The sequence below is a fragment of the Saccopteryx bilineata genome, chromosome 2 (assembly GCF_036850765.1).
Source record: "Saccopteryx bilineata isolate mSacBil1 chromosome 2, mSacBil1_pri_phased_curated, whole genome shotgun sequence".
Lineage (NCBI taxonomy): Eukaryota > Metazoa > Chordata > Mammalia > Chiroptera > Emballonuridae > Saccopteryx > Saccopteryx bilineata.
The window spans coordinates 76,965,964-76,989,750 of record NC_089491.1 but is presented as its reverse complement, the minus strand read 5'-3'; the positions used below and the strand labels follow the sequence as shown (position 1 = coordinate 76,989,750).

At 37.5% G+C, this 23,787-nt stretch overlaps 1 protein-coding gene across 4 annotated transcripts in view; it reads right to left on the bottom strand.

Annotated features, from left to right (window-relative positions):
• Window positions 1-23,787, bottom strand: part of CCDC171 (coiled-coil domain containing 171) — a 388,145-nt gene that overhangs the window by 317,932 nt on the left and 46,426 nt on the right. For all 4 annotated transcript variants that reach the window (XM_066257293.1, XM_066257297.1, XM_066257296.1 and 1 more), the window contains one exon: window positions 11,933-12,079. In XM_066257293.1, the coding sequence (XP_066113390.1) occupies window positions 11,933-12,079 (147 nt within the window). The remainder of the gene's footprint in view (window positions 1-11,932; window positions 12,080-23,787) is intronic.

Below are 23,787 nucleotides of genomic sequence, written 5' to 3'. Positions count from 1 at the left end.
TATATATATATATATATATATGAAAAAAGAAGCACCATGATATCACACCACTTAACCTGAGTCATATACATTGCGAGGGGAAGGTCATAACTAAGAAAAATCTATGAGCCCTTTACTATTTATCATCCTTGTTCTAATCAAAGAACTTGAAAAGGAATATTATTCAATTAGTCTGACCTTTAATAGATCCTATTTTTAAGTTGCTAAGTATCACATCTACATGAGAATGTACTTACATTAATATCATTGATATCAGTCCTACAGTTGAATATTAATATTCTACAGTTTTCAAAGAGTCATATGTATTTTGTCATTTGACATGACAGTATGGTGTGTTTTACAAAACAGGTCAATAAAATATAACACATACTTTTTAAATCTTTAGTAAGCTTAGCATTCATATTTGAAGATGAGGGGTATTTTTAAGTAGCTCTCTTATTTTGCATGTAGCCAGCACACTATGTAAGAAAAACAATTCCAGTCTGAAGCAAAATTAATGCTTCTTTAGTGACTTGGAATTGTTGTGTGAAAGTGAATAGCTGGCCTCCAGGCCAGGAAAATCCAATCCACTGAAGTCTACCCTCAAAGAAATCCAAACATATTTATTTTCAATCCTATTAAGGAAAAGATACTTTATAAAAAGGTTTATAAAATTATTTAAAACAAATGGACAGGTTTGCAAACTTTCATGATAATCTCATTGATATTTACAATATAGGTCAACCAAAAAGGAAAATGGAACATTATACAGGACCTACAATATGCCGGACACCATACTAGGTCCTCGGCTCTTATTACAAGGCCAAAAGAGGCGCTGACATACCTATAAGTATTTCCATGTTAAATAAGGTAAAAAAACAGACCTGTGTCATACCTGACCAGGCGGTGGCGCAGTGGATAGAGCATTGGACTGGGACATGGAGGACCCGGGTTCATGATCCCGAGTCGCCAGCTTGAGCGCGGGCTCATCGGGTTTGACCAAGGCTCACCAGCTTGAGCTGGCTCAAGCAAGGGGTCACTCGGTCTGCTGTAGCTCCCTGGTCAAGGCACATATGAGGAATCAATCAATGGACAACTAAGGAACTGCAACGAAGAATTGATGTTTCTCATCTCTCTCCCTTCCTGTCTGTCTGTCCCTCTCTCTGACTCTCTCTGTCTCTGTCAAAAAAAAAAAAAAGCAAACAAACAAAATAAAAAACCAATAGTGGGCCCTGGCCGGTTGGCTCAGCGGTAGAGCATCGGCCTGGCGTGCGGGGGACCCGGGTTCGATTCCCGGCCAGGGCACATAGGAGAAGTGCCCATTTGCTTCTCCACCCCCACCCCCTCCTTCCTCTCTGTCTCTCTCTTCCCCTCCTTTAGCCGAGGCTCCATTGGAGCAAAGATGGCCCGGGCGCTGGGGATGGCTCCTTGGCCTCTGCCCCAGGCGCTAGAGTGGCTCTGGTCGCAGCAGAGCAACGCCCCGGAGGGGCAGAGCATCGCCCCCTGGTGGGCAGAGCTTTGCCCCTGGTGGGAGTGCCGGGTGGATCCCGGTTGGGCGCATGCGGGAGTCTGTCTGACTGTCTCTCTCCGTTTCCAGCTTCAGAAAAAATACAAAAACAAAAAACAAAAAAACCAATAGTGGCAGCTTAATTAAAAAAAAAAAAAAGACCTGTATCATGGGTGAAAACTGACTTGCCTCTAAAGGATACCCCTTATACTTCTCTGCTATGAACTTGTAACTGTTTTATTGAGGGCCAAATAATACTTGTTCTTCAGAATTCTCTAGGTTATTTTGAATAAAACTGGCTCACTTAAAGCAATCCTCACTCTAAAATTACAGCAGTTTCAAGAAATAGCCGAATGCACAAATATTCAGAGCTCTATTTGCTCATCATCTTAACCAGGTTAACTGTGCCATTTGCAGAGACACCTCAAAGTTACTCACTGAGGTGGCAACAATCAGAGCTGAAACGTTTCAGAATGGACATAGTAAGGCAGCAGAATGACTACAGCAAAAAACTAGAAAACACACATTTTTTTTCTTCACAGGAATGAATAATGAAGTATACTAGTACCATTCAAATTGTAAAATAGTTTAATGGAAAAAAGTTTCTATTACTTTTTGGTATAATAAAAGAAACCAGATAATGAAGATAGGAAATTTCAGGAACTGAATTTAATTTTTATTTATTTATTCATTTTAGAGAGGAGAGGGAGAGACAGAGAGAGAGAGAGAGAGGAGAGACAGAGAGAGAAGGGGGGGAGGAGCTGGAAGCATCAACTCCCATATGTGCCATGACCAGGCAAGCCCAGGGTTTCGAACCGGCGACCTCAGCATTTCCAGGTCGACGCTTTATCCACTGCGCCACCACAGGTCAGGCCAAGAAACTGAATTTATAGACCACAAATTTAAATTGGCGTTGTAATAAGTTAATTTGGCATTTTTACAGTTTATTTTTATTTAAAATTTTTTTAACTTTTGACAGAGACAGAGTCAGAGAGAGGGACAGATAGGGACAGATAGACAGAAAGGGAGAGAGATGAGAAGCATCAATTCTTCATTGCAGCACCTTAGTTGTTCACTGATTGCTTTTTCTCCTATGTACCTTGAACCGAGGCTACAGCAGGGCGAGTGATCCCTTGCTCATGACAGCAACCTTGAGTGACCTTGGGGTTTCGAACCTGGGTCCTCTGTGTCCCAGTCCGACGCTCTATCCACTGTGCCACTGCCCATCAGACTCTTTACAATTTTTTTAACGTTTATTTTATTGACATTAGAGAGAGGAAGGGAGAAAGAGAGAGACATGAACATTGATCTGTTTCTGTATGTGCCCTGACAAGGGATGGAACCAGCAACCTCTGCACTTCAGGACGATGCTCAACCAACTGAGCTATCTGGTCAGGGCAATTGGGCATCTTTAAAGTCATCTTTACGTTTTCTGAAAACAAAACCTTTAGGATTAAAAAAAAATTTAATGAATTTACAATCTGATAATCCATTATAAACATAAATATAAAAATGTATAATACTTATAAGTGCAATTACTATATAACCCAAGCAATTTCATCATTTACCTACTTTATAGCTAGTAATCAACACTAACAGGTATTTAAAAATAATTCCTTCAAACACATCATGGCTTTATAAGGATGAATCAGATGAAGCTGCCTTCATGAACAACAGGAAAAGACTAATTTCTTTTCCTTTTCAGATGAGTGTAGAATATGTATAAAGAAAAGAACTACATTCTACCTTTCATGTTACTACAATATAGACTATGACTGACAGAACCAATTCAGCATTTATTTGAAAAGAATCTCTCTCCACTGTAATCTTCACAAGACTCTTCAGTTCTCTCAGAATTAGGTTTGCATCTTCTCTTTTCTTATTGAGTTAAGCTTATTTCCCATGATAAAAAATAACCTCTCCTAGTTGTAAGGAGGTTCATAAAAGCCATGGATATTTCTTTTCCAGTTCACTTTTCCCCCGGTTCTGTGGTATCCAGCACCACATTTATAAAATTGGATTGGGAGTTTGTTTGCTTTTTTAATCTAAGAAACCATTGATCCACGTTAGGATGATTAAGCCACACAATGGTATATAGCTTATCAGATTTAAAATACAAATATATAAACTTCTTTGGCCCAGGCACATAAAGAAGTCACTTCTTCATGAACTGCAACTATTAAAAAGCTTCCCTGAAGTTTAAAACATTTATTAGGCTAAATATCTGCGATATTCGTTGCTTCAGTCTGATATTACTGACATTAAATTATGTATTCTAGTAATTAAAATTTTAACAGTTTTTCTCTATATTATTATCCCATATTATGTGAATCCTTTTTTAAAAAATTACCATTGATATTAAGTGCCTAGAATTTCTAGTAGTTAATGTCTCCATAGTTAAATGTAAAAACTAGCATACAATGCACTCTAGAAATTTACCTTTTCCTTTATTATGTCATCATCTGGGCAAAAAGCCAATACAAAATACATTCACTAAATTATAGAGCAAAATATTTAAAGATGTGTAAGAACGAAGAATCATAGATAAGTCAAAGGATTTTACTTGTCCACCTATAAAATTCATATAAAATGGATAAAAAGAGACTATGTGGACTACCCTCAAAGCTTCCAATTCTCCAAAAGCAGAGACTTGGTCTCATCAAAGTGTTTGCCAAGTAGCTAAGAAAAACCACAAAATAAAACTACTCCAATACAATTTTACACTTGCAACATCAATCAGTAAAAAAAATAAATTGGGCAAGTAAATATTTTATAAGGAAAAAATCGATACTGAGTTATCCAAAACAAATCCTTAAGTTTAGGTATTAGACATTTTCTTGACTGAGTCAAAACTAGCTTAGCAAGAATTTTGTCAACAAAAAGAAAATCACTGTTTCCTAGTACTTTCCACACCTGTAAGACAATGAAAATGTTTTTAATGATGATTATAGGGTTTAATAGCATCCTCATGTGACTTCTAAATGAATTTTCCTAAATTCTAAGTGTGTAAGAATATTCAGAACTGTAACTCTATTCCTTTTTTTTTTTAATCTCGCCCTTTATGCCCATCAAAATCTGCATTATATATTTAGGTGCTCCTACATGAGGCACATAAATATTTACAATGGTTATATCCTCCTGTTAGATTGCTCCCTTTATCATTATGTAGTGACCTTCTTTATCCCTTACTATAGCCTTTGTTTTAAAGTCTATTTTGTCAGATAAGTATTACTACTCCAGCTTTTTTTTCATTTGCATTTGCATGAAATACTTTTTTTCCATCCCTTCACTTTCAGTCTATGTGTATCTTTTGTTCTGAGGTAGGTCTTTTGTAGACAACATATGTACGGGTCCTGTTTTCTATTCCTTTTTTTTTTTTTTTTTTTGTATTTTTCTGAAGTTGGAAACAGGGAGGCAGTCAGACAGACTCCCGCATGCGCCCGACCGGGATCCACCCAGCACGCCCACCAGGGGCGACGCTCTGCCCACCAGGGGGTGATGCTCTGCCCATCTGGGGCGTTGCTCTGTTGCGACCAGAGCCATTCTAGAGCCTGAGGCAGAGGCCATGGAGCCATCCTCAGCACCCAGGCCAACTTTGCTCCAATGGAGCTGTGGCTGCAGGAGGGGAACAGAGAGAGAGGAAGGAGAGGGGGAGGGGTGGAGAAGCAGATGGGTGCTTCTCCTGTGTGCCCTGGCCGGGAATCGAACCTGGGACTCCTGCACGCCAGGTCGACGCTCTACCACTGAGCCAACCGGCCAGGGCTCTATTCCTTTTTTAATGTTAAGTACCTTTATTAAGACTTATGGGGCCCTGCCCAGGAGGCTCAGTTGGTTAGAGCGTCATCCTTACATGCCGAGGTTGCAGGTTCAGTCTAAGGACAGGGCACATGCAGGAATCAAAAAATGAATGCATAAATAAGTAGAACAACAAAGTGATGTTGCTCTCTCGCTCTCTATCCCCTCTCCACTCTAAAAATCAATAAATTTTTTTAAAAGACTTCTGAAAAATAAGGTATTTATAGACATGCAGAGCTGGGCAACAGCAAGAACCTCCAGCACAACTGGGCTCTGCTCACAGTGCTGCATTCACATTTCCGCCCAAGTGAAAACTTTCCCATCACCTCCAGTACTTTCCATTGTGTGTCCTTTCTGTTCCGTCATTCAGCTCATTATGCCACATTCATAAAAATGCTAACATGTAATCCCTTTGTACCAAATTTGGGAGAACATCTATAGGTTCTATGTAATTAAATACTGTGAAGAGCTTCTATTATTAATAGCTCTACTGTGGCCTTTTCCCTGAAGACGAGGAAAATAATCTGTTGAAGTATTTCTTCTGTTATACCAGGACACTAAATCTCAAGAGAGAGAGAAGTGACTTTCCAGAGGTCACATAACCAAAAAACTGACACGACGCTTCTTGTTCAGGGCTACGCATATGTGATGGGTCTTGAGTCACTACCTAACCTGCTGCTCACCTCTAAAATTAGAGAATAGTGTCAATCCCATGGAATTCTGAAAATTAATCATAAAAATAAAGCAACTGCACCTGACCTGTGGTGACACAGTGGGATAAAGAATCAACCTGGAAAACTGAGGTCGCTGGTTCAAAATCCGGGGCTTGCCCGGTCAAGGCACATATAGGAGTTGATGTTTCCTTCTCCTCCCCACTTCTCTTTCTCTTTCTCTCTCTCTCTCTCTCTCTCTCTCTCTCTCTCTCTCTCTCTCTCCTCTCTAGAAATTGAATAAAGTCTTTAAAAATAATAATAAAATAAAGCAACTGCTATACAGCTTTCACCAACAGCACTGTGCTACTGTTCTAACTTCTGTGACGATGCACAGACACATGGATGCCACAAGTTACAGAAGAATATGTGACTTCATCAGAGGCATTTGTGTACTGTAAACAGCAGAGTGATAGTTGGTATAAGTCACCATCTTGAGCACGAGGTCACTGGCTTGAACGTGGGATCACAGACATGACCTCATGGTTTCTGGCTTGAGCCCAAAGGTCACTGGCTTGAAGCCCAAGGTCACTGGCTTGAGCCCAAGGTTGCTGGCTTGAGCAAGCCATCACTGGCTCAGCTAGAGCCCCCCAATCAAGGCACATATGAGAAAGCAGTCAATGAACAACTAAAGTGCCGCAACGAAGAGTTGATGCTTCTCATCTCTCTCCCTTCCTGTCTGTCCTTTCCTCCCCCCCTCTTTCCTTCTCTCTCTCTTTCTCTCTCTCTCCTTCACTAAAAAAAGAAAAAAATAGAAATATATTTACCCTTTGAAGTAAATATTTTTCTCATTTGGTTGTCTTTTTATTTTATTTGTAGTGAGGGGTTTCACTTACATATGACATTAATTTTCATAACCAAGGCTAGAAATCTATTTCTTCATGATGTTTCACTATTTTATTTTCCTAAATGAGAGGAAAGGAGATAGACTCCTGCATGCACCCTGACCACAATCCACCCAGCAACCCCTATCTGGAACTAATGCCTGAACCAATCAAGCCACTGGATGCAAGAAGAGAAGAGAAAGAGAGGAGAGAGAGGGAGGGGAAGAAGAGCAGAAGGTCACTTCTCATCTGTGTCCTGACCGGGGATCCCATCCAGGACATCCACACACTGGGCCAATGCTCTACCCACCGAGCAAACTAGCCAGGGCCCTCCAAACTTTTTGATTAGTAGTAAATCATATAGCAATGAGAACAGAAAAATTAATCTAAATTTTGTCCTCCTTAGTTTATCATCATTTTTAATATTTCATTCTTTTTATCCAACTAGAATTTACTTTAGAATATAATGTAAGATAGTAACCTAATTTTGTTTCAAATAGTTAGCCAATTGTTTCAACACAATTCACTATATAATCTTTCCTATCCTCACTGATTTGAAATATGTTAATATACTAAATTTTTATAAATATTTTATAAGCCTACTATTGACCTTTCAATTCTGTTCCATTGAAGTCTGGTCTTCCAAACTACTGAATGGTAAAAGATATCTGCCAATAATACATCTGATAAGGAGTTTATATATAAAAGTAATAAAGAACTCATAGAACTCAACACCCAAAAAAACCAAAAAATCCAATTAAAAAGTAGACAGACCTGAATAGACTTCTAAAAGAGGACATATAGATAGATAGCCAATAGACCTATGAAAAGATGTTCAATGTGACTAGTCATCAGAGAAATGCAAATTAAAACCACAATGAGATACTACCTCACACCAGTCAGAATGGCTATCATTCATAAATCAACAAATAGCAAGTGATATGAAGAAAAGAAAACCCTGGTGCTCTGTTGGTAGGAATGCAGATTAGATTGTCACAGCCACTATGGAAAACAATATGGAGGTTCCACAAAAAAAAATTTTTTTTATTTATATTCTTTTTATTTTATTTTATTTTTTAATAATTTTATTTTTTTAATGGGGTGACATCAATAAATCAGGATACATATATTCAAAGATAACAAGTCCAGGTTATCTTGTCGTTCAATTATGTTGCATACCCATCACCCAAAGTCAGATTGTCCTCTGTCACCTTCTATCTTGTTTTCTTTGTGCCCCTCCCCCTCCCCCTTTCCCTCTCCCATTCCCCCCTCCCCCACAAAAAAATTTTTAAATGACCCACAATTCCATTTCTGGGTATATATCCAAAGAAACTCAAAACACTATTTCAAAAGAATGTATGCACCCCTGCGTTTATCGCAGTGTAATTAACAATAGGCAAAATATGGAAACAACCCATGTGCCTATCAGTGGACAAGTGGATTAAAAAAGTGGTAGTACATATATAATGGAATATTATTCAGCCATAAAAATAAAATGAAATCTTACAATTTGCAACAACAACATAGACAGACCTAGAAGATATTATGCTAAGTGAAATAAGTCTGAGAAAGGCAAGTACCATGTGATTTCAGTAATATGTGGTACCTAAAAAACAAATTAAATAAACAAACAAAACTGAAACAGACTCATAGATACAGAGAACAGACTGATGTTTGCCAGAGGGAAAGGGAATAGTGGTATGGTTTAAAAAGATGAAGGGATTAAGAAGTACAAATTGGAAGTTACGAAACAGTCACGGTGATGTAAAGTACAGGATAGGAATACAGTCAATAATATTGTAATACTTATGTATGGTGCCAGGTGGGGACTTTAAATATCAGGGTATCACTTTGGAAAGTATACAATTGTCTAACCACTATACTGTGCACCTAAAATGAATTCAAAATAAAACTGAATGTAAACAGTAAATGAAAATTTTTTTTTCTCTTCTTAATGAGAGAGAGAGAGAGAGAGAAGGACAGACAGGGACAGACAGGGAGAGAGATGAGAAGCATCGACTAACTCATAGTTGCAGCGTCTTAGTTGTTCATTGATTATTTTCTCATATGTGCCTTGACCAGGAGCTCAGCTGAGCCAGTGACCCCTTGCTCAAGCCAGCGATCTTAGCCTCAAACCAGCAACCTCAGGGTTCAAACCTGGGTCCTCAACATCCCAGATTTACACTCTATCCACTGCACCACCACCTGGTCAGATGAAAAAATAAAATTTTTAAAAAGTAGTAATAATGAAAAAAAAAAGAAAGTCTGATCTTACAGTTATTGCACTTTTCAGCACTGAAAAATCTTTTCTCCTTTTTATGATACCAGCACCCTGATATTCTCTACAAGAGTTTCTAATTTGGGCTTTAATTTTAAAATTAAGAGGTATTTATTTAAGGCAAATTAGTTATTTCAATCAATGTTTTCTTCCTGGGATTTAAATCCTGAAAAAAGTTTCAGAAAAATGAAAATTATTGACACCAGTCTACCCCAACTTCATCCATCATTTCTGCTCCAGAGACCTCTGGAGACATACTTTCTGAGCCTGATTCCTCAGTGTTCCTTCTGATTCTGTGAATAAGATTCCCATACTGTTTTGTTTTGTTTTTTCTGAGAGACAGGCAGGAACAGACAGAAAGGAAGAAAGAGAGATGAGAAGCATCAACTCATATTTGCAGCGCCTTAGTTGTTCATTGATTGCTTTCTCATATGTGCTTTGACTGAGGGGCTCCAGCTGAACCAGTGAACCCTTGCTAAAGCCAGCAACATTGGGCTCAAGCCAGCAAACTTGGGCTTCAAGCCAGTGACCTTTGGGCTCAAGCCAGCGACCAAGGGTTCATGTCTATAATCCCATTCTCAAGCCGGCGACCCTGCACTCAAGCTGGTGAGCCTGAACTCAAGCCCATGACCTGAGGGTTTCAAACCTGCATCCTCAGCATCCAAGGCCAATGCTTTATCTATGGCGCCACTGGCTGGTCAGGCAGATTCCCATATTTCACTGAATTCTCTTTTTAAGTTAACCAAAGTTGGTTTCTGTTACATATAACCAAAAACAACAACTGACACTTTATTGAAGCTTCACAGTATGTATTCACTTTTGGTAATATAAGTCCCCACTCATAACTCTTAGCAAAATGTTTTAATATTGTCATCTGGCTCTTTAGTCTTCCACACGAATTTTAGAATTTGTCTTCCCATTATATTTCCATTGAAGTTTTCATTAGAACTGCTTTAACCCATAATATAATCCAGGGAGGATTCTGGTCTTTACAAATATTAAGTGCTTACAAAATGTCGTGCCATTTTCTTTGAAGACTCTCAAATTTTAAAATCTTTAATGTATTTGTTGTCAATTGTCTTCCTAGTTTTGTTACTGTGGTGAAGAAAACTTACTAATTTATTATCTAATTATTGCTAGTATATAAGAATTTAAATATAATTACTTCATATTATTTTCTTTCTGGTCTCCTAGTTGAATATTCTTACTAGTATTAATAATTTTAAAGTTGATTTTCTTGACTAGTCAGAATTATAAACATATCTACAATAATTAAAAGCATACCTCCTTCTTTCCAAAAATTGTAATTCTTATTGCTATTCTTGCCTTTACATATTTCTTTGGCTATACATCCCAAAACAATGTTAAACAACTGCCATGAGTTTAATAAGAATATCTCTACTATTTTATCAGTAAATACTCTTCATAAAGGTTAATTTACCTAGTAACAATTACAAATTATGTTTAAGACAAACTTCTTTATTTATTAAAATATTTAAATTTCCATAAAGCAAAAGGAATTTTAAAAAAGTATAATTAACAAATACATTCCATTTTTCTCAAGATTAATTAAAATGTTTATCAGTATTAATCACTCATAAAAATATTTTTATTTTTCATTTGTAAACTGATGCTCCTTTCTCATCTAGCCTTACTTGAGTATTCCACAGTCATGCAGCAGTATTCATGATTCAAACCACAAAATTAAAATTTAATATTATTATACAAAATCTTTTCCTGTACTGCTTTCTCTAACTCATAAAGTAAACAATTACCCTAACACTTTCCAAATATTTCATGAGAATTAATATTAAAAGCAGATAGATTTTAACAAGTAGGAACAAAATATAATTTTTTTTTACAGAGCCACAGAGAGAAAGAAAGATAGGGACAGACAGACAGGAAGGGAGAGAAATGAGAAGCATCAAATTCTTCGTTGAAGCTCCTTAGTTGTTCAGTGTTTGCTTTCTCTCTTTCTCTCTCTCTTTTTTTTTTTTTTTTTTGTATTTTTCTGAAGCTGGAAACGGGGAGAGACAGTCAGACTCCCGCATGCGCCTGACCGGGATCCACCCAGCACGCCCACCAGGGGGCGACGCTCTGCCCACCAGAGGGCGATGCTCTGCCCCTCTGGGGCATCGCTCTGTTGCGACCAGAGCCACTCTAGTGCCTGGGGCAGAGACCAAGGAGCCATCCCCAGCGCCAGGGCCATCTTTGCTCCAATGGAGCCTCGGCTGTGAGAGGGGAAGAGAGAGACAGAGAGGAAGGAAAGGGGGAGGGGTGGAGAAGCAGATGGGCGCCTCTCCTGTGTGCCCTGGCCAGGAATCGAACCCGGAACTTCTGCACGCCAGGCCGACACTCTACCACTGAGCCAAATGGCCAGGGCCAGTGATTGCTTTCTCATATGTGCCTTAACTGGGGGGCTACAGCAGAGCAAGTGACCCCTTGCTCAAGCCAGCAACCTTGGACTTCAAGCCAGTGACCTTTGGGCTCAAGCCAGCAACCTTTAGGCTCAAATCAGCGACTATAGGGTCATGTCTATGGTTCCATGCCTAAGCCAGCAACCCCTCGCTCAAGCTGGTAAGCCTGTGCTCAAGCCGGTCACCTCGGGGTTTTGAACCTGGGTCCTCCGCATCCCAGTCTGACATTCTATCCACCGCTCCACCACCTGGTCAGGCCAAAATATAATTTACTCAGATACAAACGTTTTCAAAAAAGCCAAATATTAAGAATAAATAAACGCTAAAAAAAAAATAGTTTCACATTTTATCACACAATAAACCTTTCCCTGACCTGAAATTACTGACTGGATAATATATGTACAAAAGAATGAGAAATATACCTCAAATTCTTTTCGAAGACGTTCCTCTCGTTGAGTGCTAAATTCAAGCTCATTTGTTTGACGCCGTAAATGGTCAGTGCAGTCCATGTGTTCAGCTTCTAATTTTTCTACTTTCTCTTGCATGCTTTGTACAGCATTATTTTGCTCCTGGAAAATAATTCATTTTTGCATCAATAAAATGTATAAGCCTACAATAACTAAAATTTATTCTATAACAGACAATAAGTAAAATCTGTGTTTCAACCAGAAAAACAGGTTAATTTACATAGGCAAGAGAGGCCTAGATATTTTCCAGCAATAACTCAGAATAAACATGTATTTAAACAGCACTATTGGCCCTGGCCGGTTGGCTCAGTGGTAGAGCTCGGCCTGGCGTGCAGAAGTCCCGGGTTCGATTCCCGGCCAGGGCACACAGGAGAAGTGCCCATCTGCTTCTCCACCCTCCCCCTCTCCTTCTTCTCTGTCTCTCTCTTCCCCTCCCGCAGCCAAGGCTCCACTGGAGCAAAGTTTGCCTGGACGCTGAGGATGGCTCTGTGGCCTCTGCCTCAGGAGCTAGAATGGTTCTGATTGCAGCAGAGTGACGCCCCAGATGGGCAGAGCATCGCCCCCTGGTGGGCGTGCTGGGTGGATCCCGGTCGGGCGCATGCGGGAGTCTGTCTGACTGCCTCCCTGTTTCCAGCTTCGGAAAAATACAAAAAAAAATAAAAATAAAAATAAATAAAATAAATAAAAAGCACTATTTGAGGTTTATAATTTTGAAAATCTGAGTAATACAAATCACAAGAGAAATGTGTATAGCTTACTAAAATGTTATGCTAAAAAAAAAATGTTATGCTATCTCAAATGACCTCTGAAGATATTTACATAATGCTGTAGTTCAACTACTTATTTTACATAATGTTTCCCCTCTCATTAAAATTTTATTTTAAAATATTTAGTAATACAAGTAGATATAGCTCCTTTGTGTGATAAGGAATGACTGGGCTGCATGCCTAATAATGACTCATGAGAGATTTTTGTGTGAGCTCCTGGTACTGTAACTATGCTTACAGTTCTTCAAGTTGCACCCACTAGATGGCTGTTTTATTTTGTCTCTAGTTTTTAACTTTTCAAATCTTTGCTGTACTACTGAAAAAAAATAATAACTGGCACTCTTCTACTTAAATTTCTCAATTTCCTTTCCCAACTAAACTCAGAAATCAGAGTTGAATTTTATAAAAATTCAAACATAAAGTTAAAACACATATCGAAGGTATTTTCCACAGTACTTAATGTTGATTCTTCATTCTCACTTAATGTCTTTGACAAAGCCCCATTTCCTCCAACTTTCCCTCGCTAGCAAAACCTTATTCTGGCTGAATAAGACAATATAAATATGTATATTTGTACATGCTTCCAAGGATTTCCTAACCATTTAAAAGGTATCATTGGAATCTGAGTGAGAATGTTGTAAATTCCAAATATAATTCTCTATAAAAAGATTTTAGTTTAGAAAGTACCCAGCAGTATAGTCCACAAAGGATGAAGAACAAAATTTAATTCCTCTCTTCACATCCTCACATTCATAAAGTTACTATTCTGTATCTGACAACACATGAACTCTTAAGAATTTTTTTTTTTGACAGAGAGTCAGAGAGAGGGACAGATATAAACAGAGAGACAGGAAGGGAGAGAGATGAGAAGCATCAGTTCTTCATTGCATCTCCTTAGTTGTTCATTGATTGCTTTCTCATATGTGCCTTGACTGGGGGGCTGGGGGGCGTCCAGCAGAGCAAGTGACCCCTTGCTCAAGCCAGAGACCCTGGGTTCAAGCCAGCAACCCTGGGCTTCAAACTAGTGACCTTTGGGCTCAAGCCAGAAACCATGGGGTTATGTCTATGACCCCACGCTCAAACCAGTGACCCAGCACTCAAGCTGGTGAGCCAGCACCCAAGCTGACAATCTCAGGGCCTCAAACCTAAATCCCCTGTGTCCTAGCCCGACACTCTATCCACTGCGCCACCACCTGGTCAGGTAAAAAATATTTTCTTCAAGTAGGAAATGTCTTAATATACAGAAGCTCATTACTTGCACATTTTCATTCTGCAAGCAATAGATAAGAAAGCTGGGTACCAGAGTAAAAGTGTGTCAGCACTGCTACAACCAGCAGATAGCACTCACAGTTTTTACAATGACACTATGGATTTAGGAGTGAAAGCATTTTTAAGACCATGAGTAAAATAAAAAAGAAAATGACCATAAGTATACGATACTATTATGATTCTACAGGATAGATCCCTTCTTTCAAGCAGTCAACAGTACCAGCATTAATTCAAATTCACTATTGCATTATATGCCTTCTTGATTTAAAAATACATGACCTCCAATTTTTAATCATCCACTTAGACTACTATGTATACTTTAAATGAATAAAAAGCAATTACATGGTTAATCCCAAAGGAAACCCAACAATTTGAAATAAAAACAGTATAAGGTATATATTCAAAAGATGCTAATCCTAGTTGATGGTACTTATTTCAAACAGCATTTATTAAAATAACATAAAATCAAGTATTCAGGAAGTATCATGAGTCTACTTATTAGAAAACATGACTTTGATTCCCATTCTATCAATACAATTCTATTGATAGTATTAACTGACAATGTGCAATAATTCCAAATACCATTACAGAAAATGAAGAACATGCCCATCATTCCCTATAAGTCTGATTTTAATCCTATAAAAAAAAAGTACAACTGAAAAAATTAATGACTGATTAGTTAGGACTTACTAGACTTTTATGATGAGATTTTAACTTTATGATACTCGACCATTATTAAATAAAGATCTTTCAAGATGGAGATGAAATTCTGATCTAGCAATCACAGTTTTAATGCAGAGGTCAAGTAGTCACTAATATTAACTACTATATATTCTTGAATATGGATACACACAGACACATACACAGAATTTTTATAGAAAATCACTTTCCTCAAATAGCAGGGATTTTTAGGAATTTTATTCACATACACAAGAAACATATGACATAATCAAGTTAATTATATTAATTAAGTTAAATTATATTGATTTTCTAATGTTAAACTCAGTAGACATTTATTATATAAAAGCTTTTATATTTTGCTGCACTCACGTGGCTAATATTTTATATAATATTTTTGTATCTATATCCATGAGTGAGACTAGCTATAACTATCTTCTTCTATCCTTGCAGTTTAGTACCAAGATTTGTCAGTTTAGCACATTATTAAGATTTTTGCATTCTCTGGTGAAGTTCGTGTAAGACTACAATTATATATTCCTTGAATGTTTGGGGGTTTTCTTGATTTGAGGTTTTTTTTAGCAAGAGAGAGACAGACAGAAGGGAGAGAAATGAAAAGCACTGACTCGTAGTTGTGGCACTTTTAATTGTTCACTCATTGCTTTCTCATATGTGCCTTGATTGGGGAGCTCCAGCCAAGCCAGTGGCCCCTTGCTCAAGCCAGCGACCTTGGGCTCAAACCTGCAATCTGGGGCTTCAAGACAGCAACCTGTAGGCTCAAGCCAGCAACCATGGGGTCATATCTATGATCCCACGTTCAAGCCCGTGACCCCATGCTCAAGTTGGGAACATGTGCTCAAGCCAGATGAGCCCGTGCTTAAGTTGGAGACCTCAAGGTTTCAAACCTCAGTCCTCACCATCCCAGATCAAAGCTATCCACTGCTCCACCACCTTAAATGCTTGTTTTTATTCACTGGTAAAGCTATATGAGGGTTTGGAAAATTTTCAATGACTCCATTTCTCTCTTCAGCTCCTGGAACACTCATTCTTAAGTTAAAATACAATAAGGTGGACTCTGAAATAATCCTTTGTGGGTAAGCCACTAGTACGAGAGAAAAGAGTTGTAGATACTGGCATCTCTAATTCCTCCTTTTTAATTGATTTTTTATTCAATTTATTGCAGTGACATTGTTTAACAAAATTATACAAGTTTCTATATACATCATCTAAAATTCTACAATTAAATAGAAGAATTTCACATACACAGAGCTCCCTCTCAGCTTTTTAGTGCCTCATTCTTAAATATTAACAAACAGAGTGACGTCAGAGAAATGGCGCCATGAGGAGCGCAACCGACAAATCTCCCCAAAATTTCAACAAGGTCATTAACCAGAGACAGAAAAATCTATCCTTGGAGTGTCTGGGAGTCCCACATACTGAAAACAAAGTGCTATCAACAAGACCATCCTCAGATGCCTTTAAGAAAAAGGAAATCGAATATCATGGATACAAAAGATAGAGAAGTAGCACAGATAGATGTGAAAAAATCTATGGAAACCTTGGAGCTAAATGACAGAGAATTTAAAATAGAAATCCTAAAAATACTCAGAGATATACATGAAAACACAGAAAAGCAATTTAGGGAGCTCAGAAAACAACTCAACGAACACAAAGAATACATTAATTACCAAGGAAATTGAAACTATAAAAACAAATCAAACAGAGATAAAAACTCAATTCATGAACTGAAAAACGAGGTAACAAGCTTAGCTAATAAAACAGGCCAGATAGAAGGTAGGATTAGTGACATAGAAGATAAGCAACTTCAGGCACAACAGAGAAAAGAAGAGAGAGACTCAAAAATTTAAAAAAATGAGAAAGCCCTACAGGAATTGTCTGACTCCATCAAAAAGAATAACATAAGAATAATAGGTATATCAGAGGGAGAAGAGAGAGAAAATGAAATGGAGAATATATTCAAACAAATAATAGACGAGAACTTCCCAAGCCTGTGGAAAGAACTAAAGCCTCAAATTCAAGAAGCAAACAGAACACCGAGTTTTCTTAACCACAACAAACCTACACCAAGGCATATCATAATGAAAATAGCACAAACCAATGACAAAGAAAAAAATTCTCAAGGCAGCCAGGGAAAAAAAGAATACAACATATAAAGGAAGGCCTATTAGATTATCATCAGATTTCTCAGCAGAAACTCTACAAGCTAGAAGAGAGTGGACCCCAATATTTAAAGCCCTGAAAGAGAGGAACTTTCAGCCAAGAATACTATACCCATCAAAGCTATCCTTCAAATATGAAGGAGAAATAAAAACATTCACAAATACAGAAAACATGAGGGAATTTATCATCAGAAAACCATCACTCCAGGAAATACTAAAGGGGGTTTTCCAACCAGATACAAAGAACAAAAAAAAACAAAGCCACAAGTAAAAGCTCCAAGAAGAACACAATAAAACCAAATTTAAACTGTGACAACAAAAACAAAAAGAAGGGGAGAAAATAGAGATTAACAATAGCAAAGGACGATGGAATGTAGAAGCACTCACAACATAGGGTACTACAATAAATATGGTAGGTACCCTTTTCATTACTTAATGGTAACTATCCTTGAAGAAACCACCACAGAAGCACATGACTTAAAAAAGGTAGCAACAGAGGGCCCTGGCCGGTTGGCTCAGTGGTAGAGCGTCGGCCGGGCAGGCAGAAGTCCCGGGATCAATTCCCGGCCAGGGCACACAGGAGAGGCACCCATCTGCTTCTCCACCCCTCCCCCTCTCCTTCCTCTCTGTCTCTCTCTTCCCCTCCCGCAGCGAGGCTCCATTGGAGTAAAGATGGCCCGGGCACTGGGGATGGCTCCTTGGCCTCTGCCCCAGGCACTAGAGTGGCTCTGGTCACAACAGAGGGACACCCCGGAGGAGCAGAGCATTGCTCCCTGGTGGGCAGAGCGTCGCCCCCTGGTGGGCGTGCCGGGTGGATCCCGGTCGGGCGCATGCGGGAGTCTGTCTGACTGTCTATCCCCGTTTCCAGCTTCAGAAAAATACAAAAACAAACAAACAAACAAAAAAAAGGTAGCAACAGAGGAAAGAAGTATGGAATACAAACAAACAAAAACAAGTGATAGAAAAACAAAAGAGAAGAATCAAACAAGATACAAAACTAACAGAAAGAAATTTATAAAATGGCAATAGGAAACCCACAAGTGTCAATAATTACACTAAATGTAAATGGATTAAACTCACCAATAAAAAGACACAGAGTAGCAGAATGGATTAAAAAAGAAAATCCAACTGTATGCTGCCTACAAGAAACACATCTAAGCAACAAGGATAAAAACAAATTCAAAGTGAAAGGCTGGAAAACAATACTCCAAGCAAACAAAATCCAAAAAAAAAGCAGGCGTAGCAATACTCATATCTAATAATGCTGACTACAAGACAGCAAAAGTACTCAGAGACAAAAATGGTCATTTCATAATGATTAAGGGGACACTGAATCAAGAAAACATAACAATCCTTAATATATATGCACCAAACCAAGGAGCAACAAAATATATAAGACAGCTACTTATTGACCTAAAAACAAAAACTGACAAAAATACAATCATACTTGGAGACCTCAATACACCGCTGATGGCTCTAGATCGTTCATCCAAAGAGAAAATCAATAAAGATATATTGGCCTCAAACGAAACACTAGAACACCTGGATATGATAGACATCTACAGGACACTTCATCCCAAAGCAACAGAGTATACATTTTTCTCTAGTGTACATGGAACATTCTCAAGAATTGATCATATGTTGGGCAACAAAAATAACATCAGCAAATTCAGAAAAATTGAAATTGTACCAAGCATATTTTCTGGTCATAAAGCCTTGAAACTAGAATTCAACTGCAAAATGACGGGGAAAAAACCCACAAAAATGTGGAAACTAAACAACATATTTTTAAAAAATGAATGGGTCAAAGAAGAAATAAGCGCAGAGGTCAAAAGATATATACAGACAAATGAAAATGACAATATGACATATCAGAATCTCTGGATGCAGCAAAAGCAGTAATAAGAGGGAAGTTCCTATCACTTCAGGCCTATATGAACAAACAAGAGAGAGCCCAAGTGAACCACTTAACTTCACACCTTAAGAAACTAAAAAAAGGAGAACAAAGACAACCCAAAACCAGCCAAAGAGAGAAAATAATAAAAATCAGAGCAGAAATAAATAAAATAGAGAACAGAAAAACTATAGAAAAAACAAGGAGCTGGTTCTTTGAAAAGATCAACAAAATTGAAAAACCCTTGGCAAGACTCACCAAGGAAAAAAGAGAAAGGACTCATATAAACAAAATCCAAAATGAAAGAGGAGAAATCACCACAGACATCATAGATATACAAAGAATTATTGTAGAATACTACAAAAAACTATATGCCACCAAATTCAACAATCTAGAAGAAATGGATAAATTCCTAGAACAATACAGCCTTCCTAGACTGAGTCATGAAGAAGCAGAAAGCCTAAACAGATCAATTAGCAGGGAGGAAATAGAAAAAACTATTAAAAACCTCTCCAAAAATAAAAGTCCAGGCCCAGACAGTTATACTAGTGAATTCTATCAAATATTCAAAGAAGACTTGGTTCCTATTCTACTCAAAGTCTTCGAAAAAATTGAAGAAGAAGCAATACTTCCAAACACATTTTATGAAGCCAACATAACCTGGCAAGGACGGCACAAAAAAAGAAAATTACAGACCAATATCGCTAATGAATACAGATGCTAAAATACTAAACAAAATACTAGCAAATCGAGTACAACATATTAAAAAAATAATACATCATGATCAAGTGGGATTCATCCCAGAATCTCAAGGATGGTTCAACATACGCAAAACGGTTAACGTAATACACCATATCAACAGAACAAAGAACAAAAACCACACAATCTTATCAATAACCGCAGAAAAGGCTTTCGATAAAATACAACATAATTTTATGTTTAAGACACTCAACAAAATGGGTATAGAAGGAAAATATCTCAACATGATAAAGGCCATATATGATAAACCATCAGCCAACATCATATTAAATGGCATAAAACTGAGGACTTTCTCCCTTAAATCAGGAACAGACAGGGTTGTCCTCTCTCTCCACTCTTATTTAACGTGGTGCTAGAAGTTCTGGCCAGAGCAATCAGACAAGACAAAGAAATAAAAGGCATCCATATCGGAAAAGAAGAAGTAAAGGTATCACTTTTTGCTGATGATATGATCCTATACATCGAAAACCCCAAAGACTCCACAAAAAGATTACTAGAAACAATAAACCAATACAGTAAGATTACAGCATACAAAATTAATATACAAAAGTCCATAGCCTTTCTATATGCCAACAATGAAATATTAGAAAACGAACTCAAAAAAATAATCCCCTTCACGATTGCAACAAAAAAAATAAAATACCTAGGAATAAACATAACAAAGAATGTAAAGGACCTATATAATGAAAACTACAAAGCGTGGTTAAGGGAAATCAAAAAAGATACATTGAAATGGAAAAATATTCCTTGTCCTTGGATAGGAAGAATAAATATGATCAAATTGGCTATATTACCCAAAGCAATTTATAAATTTAATGCAATTCCCATCAAAATTCCTATGACACTTTTTAAAGAAATGGAACAAAAAATCATCAGATTTATATGAAACTATAAAAAACCCCGAATAACCAAAGCAATCCTAAGGAAAAAGAATGAAGCTGGGGGCATTACAATACCTGACTTCAAACTATATTACAGGGCCATGACAATCAAAACAGCATGGTATTGGCAGAAAAACAGACACTCAGACCAATGGAACAGAATAGAAAGTCCAGAAATAAAACCACATATATATGGTCACATAATTTTCGATAAAGGGGCTAACAACATACAATGGAGAAAAGAAAGCCTCTTCAACAAATGGTGCTAGGAAAACTGGAAAGCCACATGCAAAAGAATGAAACTCGACTACAGCTTGTCCCCTTGAACTAAAATTAATTCAAAATGGATCAAAGACCTAAATATAAGACCTGAAACAGTAAAGTACATAGAAGAAGACATAGGTACTAAACTCATGAACCTGGGTTTTTGTTTTGTTTTGTTTTTTTACAGGGACAGAGAGAGGGATAGATAGGGACAGGCAGGCAGGATCGGAGAGAGATGAGAAGCATTAATCATTAGTTTTGGTTTTTTTTTTAGTTGTGACACCTTAGTTGTTCATTGATTGCTTTCTCATATGTGCCTTGACCATGGGCCTTCAGCAGACCAAGTAACCCCTTGCTCGAGCCAGCAACCTTAGGTCCAAGCTGGTAAGCTTTTTGCTTAAGCCAAATAAGCCCACGCTCAAGCTGGCGACCTTGGGGTCTTGAACCTGGGTCCTCCATATCCCAGTTCGATGCTCTATCCACTGCACCACCGCCTGGTCAGGCTGAACCTGGGTTTTAAAGAGCATTTTATGAATTTGACTCCAAAGGCAAGAGAAGTGAAGGCAAAAATAAATGAATGGGACTACATCAGACTAAGAAGTTTTTGCTCAGCAAGAGAAACTGATAACAAGATAAAGAGACAACCAACCAAATGGGAAATGATATTTTCAAACAGCTCAGATAAGGGCCTAATATCCAAAATATACAAAGAACTCATAAAATTCAACAACAAACAATCCAATAAAAAAAATGGGAAGAGGACATGAACAGACACTTCTCCCAGGAAGAAATACAAATGGCCAACAGATATATGAAAAGATGCTCATCTTCATTAGTTATTAGAGAAATGCAAATCAAAACTACAATGAAATACCACCTCACACCTGTTAGATTAGCTATTATCAACAAGACAGGTAATAACAAATGTTGGAGAGGCTGTGGAGAAAAAGGAACCCTCATTCACTGTTGGTGGGAATGTAAAATAGTACAACCATTATCGAAGAAAAGTATGGTGGTTCCTCAAAAAACTGAAAATAGAACTACCTTATGACCCAGCAATCCCTCTACTGGGTATATACCCCAAAACCTCAGAAACATTGATATGTAAAGACACTTGTAGCCCATGTTCATTACAGCATTGTTCACAGTGGCCAAGACATGGAAACAACCAAAAATCCTTCAATAGAAGACTGGATAAAGAAGATGTGACACATATACACTATGGAATACTACTCAGCCATAAGAAATGATGACATCGGATCATTTACAACAAAATGGTGGGATCTTGATAACGTTATACAGAGTGAAATAAGGAAATCAGAAAAAACCAAGAAATACATGATTCCATACATTGGTGGGACATAAAAACAAGACTAAGAGACATGGACAAGAGTGTGGTGGTTGGAGGGGAAGGGGGAAGAAGGGAGAGGGAAAGGGGGAGGGGGAGGGGCACAAAGAAAACTATATAGAAGGTGACGGAGGACGATCTGACTTTGGGTAATGGGTATGCAACATAATTGAATGACAAGATAACCTGGACATGTTATCTTTGAATATATGTACCCTGATTTATTGATGTCACCCCATTAACATTAATAAAAATTTATTTATAAAAAAAAAATTAACAAACAGCCAAGGATCATCAGACCTCTGAGGAAAGAGTCTCATGTAAAACTCAGATTCTACTGCAAAGAAATGAGCCCAACATTGACAAAATAAACATAATCAAACATCTAATTCTTTAATTCAAAAAGATTTTCAAAGTCATACAAAGTTTGCTAAATATGACTTATTTAAAGTTATCAGAGTTTCCAAGGCCAGTGTCTCTGTTTAGAATTATTTAAACTCTATTTATTGAATCAATAACTAAAGAGTTTCAATAACCTTAAAAAAGCCAAAATTGCCCTGGCTGGATAGGTCAATTGGTTCGAGTCTCATCCTGATATGCAAAGGTAGCAGTTTTGATCCCCAAACAGGACACATACAGAAACCGATCAATGTTTCTGTCTGTCTCTCTCCCTTCCTCTCTATCTAAAAATCAATAAATAAATTTTTTAAAAAGCCAAAATTAATTTTATCTATATCTCAGTATTATACAATTTTGATACTTCTTATAATTTACAAGAATACATTTTTAAAATTTGTTGGAATGTTAGAACAATATAATATTTCTAAAACTTTGGGTATTAATGAGTAATTAATTATTTGAATTAAATTAATGAAACAAAGCAAAGATATGAGTTTTCTAAAAGCAATATCAAAATAAGTGAGTTGGTGTTATTTTTATATTTTACTTAAGGGTCTAAAGCCTGTCAAATTTTCTTTATGTGAAAAGCATATACCTGAAGACAAATTTACATTATTAGGGTTATTTGAACTTCTGTTGTTTTAATGATCTTAACTATTAACACCAAAAATAAAAATGATGATCCACAAAAACAAAGACAATAAAGGAAGAAGAATGAAATAAATAAAACACCTGCAAAATAAGTATGACTTTCATCCACAAAGAGTTAAAATAAGATATTACAAACATGAAACAAAAAGAGTCTGCTATAAAAAGGTATAGTTAAAAAATAAGATTGAACTCTTGAAAATTAAAAACCCAAAAGCAGTAATGAAAATTCAATACAAACGTTTCAACATAAAATTGAGGAAATACTCCCCAAAAATAAAGCAAAAATATAAAAGAATGGATAATAAAATATGCATTACAAGAATGTCAACTCTGCCTGACCAGGCAGTGATGAAGCGGATAGAGCACTGGCCTGGTATGCAGAGGACCCAGGTTCGAAACCACAAGGTCACCAGCTTGAACACGGGCTCATCTGTCTGGTGCGTGGGTTCATCAGCTTGAGTGCAAGATCTCTGGCTTGAGTGTGAGATCATAGACATGACCTCATGGCCACTGGTTTGAGCAAAGGGTAACTAGCTCCACTAGAGCCCCCAATCAATGCACACATGAGAAAGCAGACAATGAACAACAAAGGTGCCACAACAAAGAATCGATGCTTCTCATCTGTTTCCCTTACTGTCTGTCCTTATCTCTCCCTCTTGCAAAAAAAAAAAAAAAAAAAAAAAAAGAATGTAAACTCTTTGCCAAATAGCTCTATCATAC